This window comes from Nomascus leucogenys, chromosome 13, assembly GCF_006542625.1.
Source record: "Nomascus leucogenys isolate Asia chromosome 13, Asia_NLE_v1, whole genome shotgun sequence".
Lineage (NCBI taxonomy): Eukaryota > Metazoa > Chordata > Mammalia > Primates > Hylobatidae > Nomascus > Nomascus leucogenys.
Window position 1 is genome coordinate 1,598,430 of NC_044393.1, and position 12,891 is coordinate 1,611,320.

The 12,891-nt window shown below is 60.2% G+C and overlaps 1 protein-coding gene across 4 annotated transcripts in view; it reads right to left on the minus strand.

Annotated features, from left to right (window-relative positions):
• SLCO4A1 (solute carrier organic anion transporter family member 4A1) overlaps window positions 1-10,739 on the minus strand; it is a 46,772-nt gene extending 36,033 nt beyond the window's left edge. For all 4 annotated transcript variants that reach the window (XM_030825639.1, XM_030825635.1, XM_030825637.1 and 1 more), the window contains exon 1: window positions 10,629-10,739. In XM_030825639.1, coding sequence (XP_030681499.1) covers window positions 10,629-10,709 — 81 coding nt within the window. In that variant the 5' untranslated portion in view covers window positions 10,710-10,739. The remainder of the gene's footprint in view (window positions 1-10,628) is intronic.
• Between the last annotated feature and the right edge of the window lie 2,152 nt (window positions 10,740-12,891).

Consider the following 12,891-nt stretch of genomic DNA (forward strand, 5'->3'; position numbering starts at 1 on the left):
CTCCTCTGTGGAATCAGAGGTCTCGCCCTCTCAGTGAACGGATGCTCCAGCCCCAGGCTCCTTGGGACGAATGCAGGCAGCTGCTGTGAAGAATCCGCCTGGGTGGCAGGGTGCTAACACCCGCTGTGCACACTGAGCACCGGCTGTGTACCAGACACCGTCCCAGGCCTCACAGTAGGGGAAGAAGGCCCAGGGGAGTCAGTCATTCGCTCGAGGCCACACAGCCCGCCGGTGGCAATGAGGATGCAGCCCCTGAAGTCTGGCCCCAGAGCCTAGTGTCTGCGTCACAGCTGCCTTCTGACACCTATTGAAAGAGCCGTGCACACTCGTGTGGCACTCACGTGCAGCCACTGTTGACCTTGGACACTGCTGTGAGGCTGTTTGAGGTTGTATTTGGAGGCCTCGAACAGCAGAGATTCCACAGCAGTCATTCCTGGGGCCTGCTCCCTGGGTGCCCGTGGCCACACCCGGGGTTTTATTTACAATGCCAACACCTATCCACGAGCTGGCAGGCCAGGCTGGTTTGGGACCTGCTGTGTCAGAAAAGGAGCGTGCGTGGAAGGAGAGACTTTTATATTGTAAGAGCAATGCTCCACGCCTCCCCGAGGGCCAGAGAGCCACCCACTGCCACCCACAAGCCACAGGCTTGCTACTGAAGCGAGCTGTCACAAGGATGACGTCTCAGGAGCATTTTTAACACAAGAACTCGAATGCCAGGAATCGAGTGGAAAAGACGGAGGAGCAAGAGCCCCGGGGCAGGACTGGCGAGGAGGCGCAATGGCTGTGCCGCTCAGCAGCCCGGAGGATCTCGCTGCTGAAACAGAAAGCAACCTCAGAGGCCTGGGGGAGTACAGGCCAGGCTCAGAGCTACGCAGACTCCCCAGGCAGCGTTTGGGTGTGTTTCCCTCGCATTGTTTTTGTTAGTGCACGAACACAGAGCCAAGAAGTACCCTGAGAACTGCCTGGAGGTCAAGGTCCACACGCACGCAAACACGTGCACATGCACACACATAAATAGCAGAAACTTGACCTCATTTCCGGGCTGGGCCAGAACATTAAGGGAAGGAGCCTCAGCAGGGCCAAGGAACAGCCTGACGCAGGCAGGAGAGTGCTCAGAGGTTCCGCCTAGCTGCACATGCTCGGGGCGAGGCGGGGGGGTGGGCTGGGGAGGCGGGGGGGTGGGCTGGGGAGGCGGGGGGCAAGGTGGGGGAGCGGGGGGCAGGGTGGGGGAGGCGGGGGCAGGGGGAGCGGGTCGGATTCAGCAGCACTTCTGCAAAGGATCTGATGGGGTCCCTGGGATGCTCAGTGGTGGGCAAGCCCACGTAAACCATTGCCAACCAAGACACCGGCTGCCGTGAAACACCCACTCAACGCCCGGGCACTGGGCTTGCCTCGTACAGGCAGTTTGTTCAGCCCTGGCCTCAGGACCAGACTCTGGGGCCAAAGCAGGGAAGGGGGAAGGGGGAGGATCCCATCGGCACAGCTTTGAGAGGAAGCCAGATTGCTAAGCTTCGTGACCAGCAATGGCCACAGAGAAACAGAGGGACTTCCTGCTTGAAAATGAAAGTCACAACTGAGATAGAACAGGTAGTTGAAGGTGTCCAAACAGCTCCAAGCTGAAGGCTGTTTTACCTGAATTAAAAGCTCTGACATAAATATGTAAAGCTCAGCCGAAAGTTACCTATTATGCACATTTAAATCAGCAAATTTAAAATCCTATTTTAAATATTAGCCATGTGGCTTCAGACAGATGCCCATCAGATGGCCGCAGACGATGAGAATTACGCGGGACCACTCAGCTCACCAGCTGTGCACCTCCAGGGGCTTCCGCTGGGGCCTGGTTCTGACGTCTTTCTGAGATCCAGCAGCGACCTGGCTTCGGGCCAGCCTCCCCTTATCTGAATCTGTACCTGCCCTCACACAAGCGGCATGCGTGTGACAGTATCCATTCCAGCTTCATCATGCCCAAGAGTTTCAGCTCCGGGTTCTCTTCTGAAGCTGAAAATCTTCTCTGGGAGGCTGTTTCCCCCTTAAACAGCGGTGTCTAGATTGGAAAGGGGAGGGTGGGCCTTCCATGACTCAGGGGCTAAAGGACAACAGGAGCAAATACAAAGGCTGGCTATGATGGGGCATCTGGCCTGACCCCTGCCATCACCAGGGGACAGATGGGTTGTTGAGTGACGCTGGGCAGGCAACACTCTGGACTCTCAGGGCAATGGGCCGGTCCCACATTCATGCATTTTCCAAAGGAAGTTTCCAGGATTGTACCAAGACCTCACGTGGATACGTCCTAAGCACTGGCATTTACTGAGCGTGCCATTCTGAGCTGGTGAGCCAGAGGGATGAGAACTCTGCCTGGAGAAGTGGGTGCCCAGCATGTATGTCAATGCTTGGCCCGGACCTGAGGGAGTCCTTGCTGAAAATGCGGTGCAGGACTTACATTTCAGGGCTAACGTTTGACACGAAAACCAGCCCAACGTGGGACATGAAAGCATCTTAGCGGCAGCAGCCGAGTCCAGCGATGTGGACAGCCAGACGCATGCTCGGTGGAGGCAGCCAGCGCCCCCGTCCTGGTCTCAGTCATCAGTTCCATCAATGACAAATACTGCTGGGGCCCACGGGGACCACCCACGCCACTCACATGTGGCTTTCCTTCTGGGATCTGCTAGCTTCCGAGATGGCCAAGGCAGATGCGCTCATGGCTCAGTGAGAAGGTGAACATCACCTCTGTGTTCACTGCTAATGGAGACTGGAGTAACGATGTCTGGTCCGCGTGAAGGCAGGCAGCTTGGCAGCCCACACCTTTGGTTTTTTGGTCTCAGGCCCATTATGGGTAAGCTGGTGTGGGGTGGGGCAAGGGAGCTTCAGGGGCTGGAAGGGCCTCATGGCAGCCCCACCGGTAGAGGCTGCCTGGCCCCTGGACTGGCCCCACCAAGGGCAACTGGACATTGCAGCTGGGCTTGGGGAAGAAGGGAGGTCTGTCCTTTTGATTCTTCTTTCTGGCACCCTGTGTGTGCACGTCTGTATAGGGGTGTGTACACATGCACACGTGCCTATAGTTTCTTTCCACTTGGAATTGGTTTTGACAAGAAGGTGCGTCAGCTTCCCAAGCTTGTCCCTGCAACAGTGAGGGATGGAGCCTCATCCTCATCCTAGAGCCACACCCTCAGCTTTCCCCGGAAAAGGCAGCGGCTTCTTCTGATGCATGGATACAGCCCCCACTACGGAGCTGGGGAGGGAGCTGCAGGCAGCCTTGACCCCAGACCAAATTCAAAGGACCTGCCTCTTCCAAAGGCCTCCCTCCAAGGGCCACAGGGACCCCATGACCGTCCTCTCATCCCAAGCTGGCTGCATGGGGTGGGCTGGTTTATATGCAGATAAAACTGCACCCGCTGATGAGGCCAGATGCAGGCGAACCCCAGTGCTGCAGATGAGGAGTTTGCAGGTGGGGTGATGCTGTGAGGCAGTTGTGGAAGGCCGGGCAGTGGCAGCCACGTGGCAGAGGAGGGGGTGGGAGACCCGGGGCAAGGATGGGACAGCCGTGGGGTGCAGGAGACTGCACCCCATGGGAAGGACAGGCCAGCGGCCAGCCCTGAGGCCGCCCTGGCTCCTGTCAGCATCCCAGGTCTAGTCCACTGTCATCCTCATCCGAACACCCTGACTGCATCTAACACCAGGGCATCTTCTTCCTGGCCTCTGCAGGGCCCACTCTACAGCCTCTGACGCTATGTGCGATGGTCTCAGGGTCAGGGCCAAAGAGCACTGTGATGGTGAATTTCATGTGTCAACCTGAGTGGGCCCTGGGTGCCTAGACATTTGGCCAGGCATCGTTCTGGGTGTGCTGTGGGTGTTTCCAGGTGAGATTAGCATGTGAAGGGGTGGCCCTCCCCAGGGTGGTGGGCCTCGTCCAATCACTTGGGGGCCTACATAGAGCCAAAGGCTGAGTGAGAGGGCCTCCTCCTGTGACTGCTGCAGCTGGGACCTCGGTCTTTTCCTGCCTTTGGGCTTGGACGGAAATGCCAGCTTTTCTTGGGTCTTCAGCCTTCAGGCTGGAACCTGCAGCAGCATTTCTCCAGTTCTTGGGCCTTCAGACTCAGACTGGACCGAAACCATCAGCTCTCCTGGGCCTCCAGCTTGCCAACGACAGGTCTCGGGACTTGCCCCTTCCATAAGTGCTTGAGCCAGGTCTTCAGGATAAATCTCTTTCCACCTATCCTGTTGGTTGTGTTTCTCTGGATAACTCAGACTAATACAAGCCAGTCCTTCCATGCTTTGGCACCCGCTTCCTAATGCCTGCTATGTGGGAAGCCTGGGCTTCAGGGACTCCCAGAAGACCATCGCACCCATGAGGAGCCCAGCGGCCTTCACTCGAGAGCTGGGTGCAAAAGCTGCCCGTGGCTGCGAATTAGAACCACCTGGGCTGCAGAGAGCCGGTGGGGACAAGAGGCATGGAGCCTGGAGTCAATTCCAGTCATCATCCAAGGCCCTGGGAGCCGGGCTTCGGGAGGAGGCTCTGACAGCACACCACCACCGCCGCCGCCCGGGAACCTTCTGGAGGCCTGAACCAGCTGAGCTCTCCTGTGCACACACAGTCACTGAAATCAGCCCCGTCACGGGAGGAGGGTCCATCACCTCCATGGAGTAGGGCCCTCTCCCATGGCCTTGTACTCCTGACGGCTGCTCCAGAAAGAGGGACAAGGTCTCCCCTGTGGCTCCAGCCACACAGCTCCCACGCAGCCGGCAGGTGGGAAGGAGCCCCTGGAAGCAGAGCCTGCCCACGTGCCCAGGCCCGGAGCCCTGACTGGCGGCCCCGCCTGAGAGCCACTTCAGGCCCCCTGTGGCTACCCTGCCCCAGGGCACCCACTCACCTCTTGGCCCGTCCTCTCCCAGCTGCCCTGATGCCTCTGTCCATGGGAGAACATCTGAGGCCAGAAGAAGTCGAGCAGAGCCTTAAGTGGCTCTCAGCCCGAGAGAAATACAAACCACCCCGCCCCTCCTGTGCATCCAGAGAGCCAGCTGCCCTTTCCCTGGGAGTTTAGCCCCCTCAGGCCCTGTCCCTGCTCTAACCCACAACAACTCCACAGGGGAGGAAGGGGGGAAGTTGCCGCCAGAGGCCTTGGCAGCCAGGGCGTGAATTAGGCCAAGGCGATCAGCCGGGGGATAATGTGTCCCTGGAGCCTCCGGCTGATGGCAGGCCTGGGGAGGCTGTACGCATGCGTGTGCACCTGTGTATGGGTCTGTGCCCGCTATTTTAGGAGGAGGCCATGGGGGCCAGAGTTCTCTTCCGATTTCCTCATGCCGGCCTGGTCAGTCAGCTGCATCTCCGGGATAGGAGGCCCTGACTCCTCTGCTAGGGTCTTTTAGAGGCGAATCCAGCTGACCTCTTCCTCCCCCTCCTCTCAAGCCAGGACAGTGGCCTGGGAGGAGCCAGTGGCCACGTGCGGGTGGCAGACACAGCCCGGCCTGTGGGAACTGGGGTGCCAGCCTGTATCCCCGTGTGTGGGCAGCTGACACGGCCCGGCCTGTGCCACTTTTAGAAGTCTACCTACTTCCCTAGGCCCCATCCACTTACTTCCCAGTCTGGCTCCCTGCAAAGCGCTCTCAGTGCAGTGCGTGGAAAGGACGCAGGATCTCTGAGAGACCTATTTTAAGCCTGCCAGCCCCTGGGCCTGGCCTGCCTGACCTACTGTGGCCCAGCAAATGTCCCCAGGGAGGCCTGGAGCTGGGCTGGGTAGCACCCCTCCACATTAGGGGATGCCCCAGTCCCAGCTTCCAGGCCCCACTCAGAATTTGGAGGCCAGATAGGACCACAGGGTCTCGGTTCTCCTTTCTCTTCAGATTCCAGCCCAGGCACTGCCTGGCAAACCCAAGTCCCTCCTCCTGGCACCTGACGGCTCTGAGGCTGCCAGCCACAGCCACACGCCTGCCCTGCACCCAGCCCCGCCCTGAGCACCTGCCTGCTCCCCACACCATCCTCGGCTGCCTCCCTTGTCAGACCAGCCCCCCAAGACACCTGGGACTCTCTCCTCTATCTCCAAATTCACCCCAGGGTCTCTTCCTCAAGCTAGGTGAATGAATGAAGGGAGCTTTCACTTCTTAAGCTTGAGGCACAGACTCTGGGAGCAGCATATGGGGGCCTCAGCTGTGCCTGATACACCCCCATTTGCATACCTGGTGACCTCGCACAGGCGAGCAGGCAGGAAGCCATTGCTTTGCATGGGGCCAACAATGAAGGATTGTGTGAGCAAGAGGGAGCTGGGTGTGGCAGCAGGGCCAGCCCAGAAGGACCTGTCCCTCAACCTGAATGTCCCTGCTTGCACCCAGTCTCCACCCACTGAACCTGGGAGCGTGGGGAGGACGGGTGAAGCCGCGGGTGTGTGCAGGTTTACTCTTCCTTCCGACTCATCATCCCATCATGGAACTGAAAACCCTCCTGCCATTCAAGGGCGTGTTTGAGAAGAAGAGAGAGGCTGGCTCCAAGCCACACAGGTCACAGGCCTCTCTCTGCCTCAGCTTCCCCCGTAACAGAGACATCACGAGAATGAGAATGAGCCACTGCGCGTCCTACTCAAAGTGGGCCCAGTCAGCACTCGAGTTCATGGGAAATAGACTCAGAATGGAAATCCACCCTGTCGGGCCTGGAGCCCTGCAGGCCCTGCCTGCCGCAGGTCCCCACGGCTGCCCCGGCCTCCTCAGCCTCCTTCCATGGCTGGCGTGGAAGTGGCTTGCCCTGCCCATGCTCAGGACCCCCGCCGTGCTTCGGCTACTGGTGAGTGAAGGTGTAAGTGATGCCACAACTCATGTTTTCCTGCATGTGGGGGGGGTGCCCTTTACAGACCCGTGGTGTTCACGGGTCTCCTTGTCCTCTGGGGAAAGGACTAGCCAGTTCTCAGGCTAGTCCTCGGGCACAGGGCCTGCTTCCCAGCCTGCTGTGCAGAGCAGCCAGGGTTCTGGGACTCCTGAGGGTGAAGGTGAGGAGGCGGGGGATGCCCATGACCTCCCTCCTCCAGGAGAGCCCTGTGCACTACAGGAGGCAGGGCGGGTGGTGGGAGGGAAGAGCTGGCAGCTCAGAGGGCCCGCCAGCGAAGGGGCTCAAACCTGACCCCCAGCGTGTGGGAGAGACAAGACCCAGAAGGGCCCTCGGGGGGCTTGAGAGGCTGCGGGGGGCAGGTTCTGTCCAGATGAGGAACCTGCCTGGCACAGCTGGGCCACTCTCCTTCCAAGTGGCCTCCTAGGCCCATGGGTCCAAATATCAGGTCCACAGCGTCTACCGAAGGGCAGAGCCCAGTGGCAAATGCAAGGGCCCCACGTGAGCCTGGAGCAGACTGGATGACACACGCCACGCAAAGCATCCCAAGCTCTCCCTGCGGCTTGGGCCAGAGGGGCGATGCGTCAGGTGCCCCCCACGGCTTGTTTTCTTAGAAAAACCACCAAGAAAAGGCAAGGTCTGTGGGCAGGAAGGGCCTGGCTGTGCGCAGGAGGGAGAGGAATCTGGGCTCTCTGGCACCCATAAGTGACACCGGCCAGTGGTGCCAAGTCTCACCCTGAGCTTGGGCTACAGGGGGGGTGGCTTCTGCAGAAGGCACGTGGTTTGAAAAAGCAGTCACCTTCCGCCAGAAATGTAGTCCCAGGGTCTAATTCTGTGTGATGCTGGTGGGAAGGAGGCTACCGAAAAGAACTGAAGGGTGGGAGACAGCCGCAGACCCCAGTGCACCCGCACCTTCACCCGCACCCGCACCCTCACCTGCACCCTCACCGCAGCCTGAAGGGCTGGCAGGGGCCAGAGAAGGAAGCAGGGTTCCCAGGACCAGATTGTTCTTTGTAGCCCCAGTCTGCTTCCTCTGCAGAGACCCACGGGAGGACACGCCCGGAGTCTGTTGTCCCAGCAGCAGGGCCAGTTTCCTCCCCACACCCCTGGCAGGGCCAAGGCTCCGAGTCACCCAGAACCTGTTAACCTAGCATGTGAGTTGCTGGCACCTCCCTCCCTGTTCAAGGGGTGCAATCCCCACGTGCCCGTTCCAACAAGTGGGCAAGACCCAGATCCTGCCTGAAGTCAGCTGACACTCAGCAAGCTCACTGGGGGGCCAGACAGTGGTCCCTGTCCCAGAACGAAGGCGACGGCAAGGTCTGAGGACTGTCCCATGTCCTTGTCCAAAAGCCAATAGTGTGCACCTTGCCACTTGAGAATGAGGCAGTCACGTGGCTCGTGAGGGAACGTTTTGTGGCCTCTGTCCACAGCCTGCTGGAGGAAGCAGGAGGGCTGGCCTGGCATGGCTCTCTCTCGGCGCTCCGAGGGCCCCGCTCCCTCCTGCCTCCAGCACCAGGCTGCACGTTGGCTTTTCTGTGGCTCATCTCTGACCACCTACAACCAACAGCTGGGGAGAGCACCAGGACCCAACACGTTCCAGTGGATGAGTCCAGGAAGCCAGGAATGTATATTGGCTCAGCAGTACCCGCCCCAGAAATGGATTAACACTCATGGAGACATCCAGATCAAAGACCTTGTAGGCACAATACTAAGTTCCGTAAGTTAACTTTTCATCCTACAATGGGCTGAGAAAAACTTTGCCATTTGGAAGGCAGACTGACCTGGAACCAAAACTGCAACGGGGCTTGGTCAAGCCAAGGCGCCCATCAGAGCCCCGAGGAGAGCCGGCCTCTCTGGGCTTAGTCTAGCAAAGAGAGCACGTCCATCCACCTGGCCACCCTTCACCTGGCCCAGCCTGCCCTGCCTGCCACGTGCCCAGCCAGCTCTCCACCATGGTAGGGACTTGCACAGCACCTGCTTTAGGGGCCACACCCAGTGAGCTACAGATTAGGTCATGGCCACTCGGGAGGGAAGCTCCCTCATGAAGAATTTTCCAGGCACCACCTGCTGACCTTGCCTAGCAGGAAGGCAGGACACAGCCTGCCGAGGGCGGTCAGGGCAGCCTGGCTGTGGTCAGCGTCCAGGTCTCACCGAGTGGCTGGCCTCTGCCCTGGCTCCCTCCAGCAGCGCAGAGGAAAGTCGGGCTGTGTGGTCTCCGCCCAAGCGACATCCTACTAGTCTCCTGCGATCACTGACAACCCAGAACAGACACTCTGGCCCAGGAACCGCAGGCCCACCTCTTGGGACGCTGCTCTGGGTCTCCGGCCTGACCCTGCAGTCGCCTTTTGCCTCTTTAAGAAGAGAGTCGTAAAACAGGAGCCCAAGCCTGGATCAGACAAACCTGGGGTCAGACCTCTTCAGCACTTACGAGCTGTGTGGCCTAGAGTCAATCACTTAACCTCTTGGTGCCTCAGTTTACTCATCTATAAAGTGGGAGTGATAATGGCCACCTCGTGGGGTTGCTAGGGACTGAATGAGACGATGCTCAAAGCAGAGGTACCATGCCCGGCACATTCCAGCACTCAACACCTAGCCCCTGCTGTCACTGTCCTTGTCATTACCAGATTCACAAGCGGAGCCGGCTAAGACCAAGGAGCTGTCCTCTGAGATCTATTTGCTCCACCCTGCTGGGAATGAAAACGTCGCTGACACCGGGCTCCGCAGAGCCAGTTTCTGATTAGATGGAGGTAACCCAAGTTCCAAAAACCACAGCTGAAGAGCAGCAGCTGACAAGCTGGTTGCATCGATGTGGAAAACTACCGCGTTCCAGCCGCCTCCAGACAGAAACAGGACGCACGGCCAGGTCTCAGGCAGCTCCAAAGAGGGCCTTGCACGCCAAGTGGGGCACCCCCCAGCCTGAGGGTTCACCAACCACGCGGACCACGCGGAAACCTAGCTGGGCTTCTCTCTCCCCTCGGGGCGCCAATGCGGGAGGCGGTTTCTCCCTTGGAAGTGGAAGTCAGATCTGCTCCCAGGTTCCCGGTCTAGGGCAGCCAAGCCTGCCTGCTCCTTCCTTTCCATCCTCCCTGGTCAGGGGCGCCCATCAGCAACGCGAGGGCACCCGATCCTCTGCCTGCACCTGGAGGGCGCCCGGGTCCCCCCAAGCCACGGCCAGGACGTCGCGTGGTGGAGCAGGGAAAGGGGCGCCGCCGCTGCTGGAAACCAGCCCTGTGCGCTCCGCCCGCGCTCCCCTCCCGGAGGTGTCTCGAGCGCCTCTGGCGCGAACAAAGCCCGGCCGCCCCCGAGAAACTTCCGTGCATGAAGATTTCCTCCTTGACTCGGCAGCAGCGGCCGCCGCAGGTGGGTGACTCCGCAACTCTGGAGCTCCGCAGAGGCGCGTTCGTCCCCAACTGGATCTGTGGGGCCTGCGCCTGCGCGCGCTCCCGGCCACCTGCCCAGGTCACCTGCCCCGGCCACTCCGACAGTCCCTGCCAGGGCCGCAGCCCCTACTCACCCGCTTCCCCCCGGCACCCGCTGCAGCGGAGGGCTCCTTCGCCTCGGTCCTCCTGCCGGCGACTCGGGAGCTCCTACCTGCGCAGCCGGCGGCGGGAAGCGGCGAATTTGGCCTCCGATTCCGCTCGGTCCTGCCCTCCCCCGCGGAGAGGCTCGGGGCGCTCGGCCGGTGCCCAGGCCTCCCGCCCCCGCGCGCATCCCCCCGGCGCTCCAGCCCTCGCCCACGATGGCGGCACCTGCCGCGCTCCTACGCCAGCAGGTCGGGCCCTGTGCACCCGCGCCAGCTCCCCGCTCCCCGCGCACTCACCGTCCCAGTCTCGAGGGCCCGGCCGCCGCGCAGCGCGGCGCTCCACGTTCTGGCCTCCCCGGCAGCCACGCGCCGCTTCATTCATCCGCTGGGGCCGCCCCCGCCGCAGAGGGAGGGGCGGGGTTTCCTGCGCTGGGCCCGCCTCACCCCCCCACGGCCAATGGCGGCGGCGACCGCCCCCCCACCCCGCCCCCGAGGGCACAGAGGCGGGAACGCGCGGCGGGGGACCAGGGCGTCTCCGGAGCGCTGCCGCCTCCCGGACTCCCCGCTCCAGCTCCAAGGACCTGCATCGCTGCCGCAGCCGGGAAGCCGAGAACGCGCGGTGGCGACGCCGCCCCAGGCCACGCGGCGAGGCGGTTCCGAGCGGACTCGGGATTCGCTCCTGGGCGCTGTGGGGCCGAGTGGAGCCAAGCGGCCGTTTTTCAGCTCCGCCTTTCCGAAAGGCCGCCGCAGGGTCGGGGCCACGTGGGGCCCGCGGCAGAGGGGCTGGGGGGACGCCACGGGCGGCCCTGGTGAAGGTGCCCGCCGGTCTCGGCCTGACCCCCAAGCCCTGTTCTGGCACGCGCCCCACCTGCGCGCACGGTGAGACCGGCGCCCTAGCCTGGGAATCCGGGGAATCTGCAGCCTGTTGCCTTTTCCATAACACCATCTTCTTTTTCACATTAGCATTGAGGGTGGAAGGCAGGGAGGTGCCAGCCACGTTCCCTACCCCGGCTCCCTGCCGTCTGTCCTGGAACACATTACTCCAGGCCTCCGAGCCTCAGTTTCCTCGTTTGTAAAATGGGGGCGACAACAGAGCGTCCTCAAAGGGGATAAGACGGAAGAAGTTGGCTCATATCAGGGCTCATAACTTTTGCCAAGTATTAACAGGTAACCACAATCACACTCCACAAAGCTTCCCTTTTAGTGTCAGTGAAATTAATTTAAAAGAAGTTTCGAAAGTCAAGTGTGTGTGTGTGAATCCTGAGATAAGTCAGGTAAGGGGGAAATGGCCACCCCACGGCCCCAGGCTGGTGAGGAAGTCCTAGCCATGGAGGCGGTGTTGCAGGACCTGGCCTGGTAGCATAGCGTGGCGGGCGGGTTCACCGCGGAGAGACGAAGGAGGTGCTGCGGCTTGTGAGAAAAGGCCCACAACCCCACGCGGTTATTTATGAAATGGTTTTCCTTCCTCCAGGGCTTGGGGCTCGTGCCCCCTCGTATCTGGTCCCGGGACCCCCCTGGCGGTGTCCTCAGGGCTCCCGCCGTCCCAGGCCGCCCTCCACTTCCGGAAGCCGCGAGGCCGCGAGGCCCACTGCTTTTGGGTATCTGCTTCCATTCCTGACACTGCCCTTTAAGAGAAAAAAGCCCCCGCGTTGTTCCCAGATGGAGAGGGTCCCTCCCAGAGGGTGAGGCACTGCCACAGGGGCTCACGGCCCTGCCAGGAGTGGAAGGTGCACACCCAGAAGTATTTCCCCTGTGAAGGAAGGGGGCCGAGCTTCGCCGCAGACCTGGCCTCAGGTGCGGAGTCTGCGGGAGCAGCATTTCCAGGCGGACCTGACAGAAGGTGCCTTTGAGAGGCGGTGAGCAGAGGTAGCCCATCTTCTGGGGGTGATGCTGGAGAAGCAATTCAAATGTCAAAAGCAGGATTGACTCTGTTTCCAAAACTCACTTCTGGATTCTACCCCCTGAAAACATTATTTACACAATGTTTTTCCTTTAAACAATTCACATATTTGATTAAAAGGGTAAGTTTATTTTTAAAAAAGTCAGTGTCAATTACCACCAAGAGGTCACCATAAAAATAGATAAAAAGAAACAAAATGGTATTAAATTCTAGCCAAATATTGCTGCCTGTGGAGGGCTCCCGGCCTCAGACCCGCCTCAGACCCCACCAGGCATTCTTCAGGATTCCTGCATAGGCACCATTGGAAAGGTAAATCCAGAGCAAACATTTCAGGTACATTCATGCAAAATGCAGGTCCTCAGTCCTGTCCTCAAAGGCAAACCCTGGTGCCCAGGCTCCTCAAGAGGCCCCTAGGAGCGCCAGGAGGCCTTGACCCAGGCGAAGGGTCCTGCCGCAGGCCATCAAGGGGGTCTGCAGGTCTGGCCCAACTCCAGGCCCAAGATGGTGGGGTCCATCTGCACCAGCTTTCGGGAGCCGACTCTTGTCCTTACTCTTGCCCTGGAGGACTCAGGGGGTCAGCTACAGAGCACAGCAGTGTCTTGGAACAAGGGCAGCCTGATTATGTGCCCTGGAACATTCTGAACTCAATAAGTTCTATCC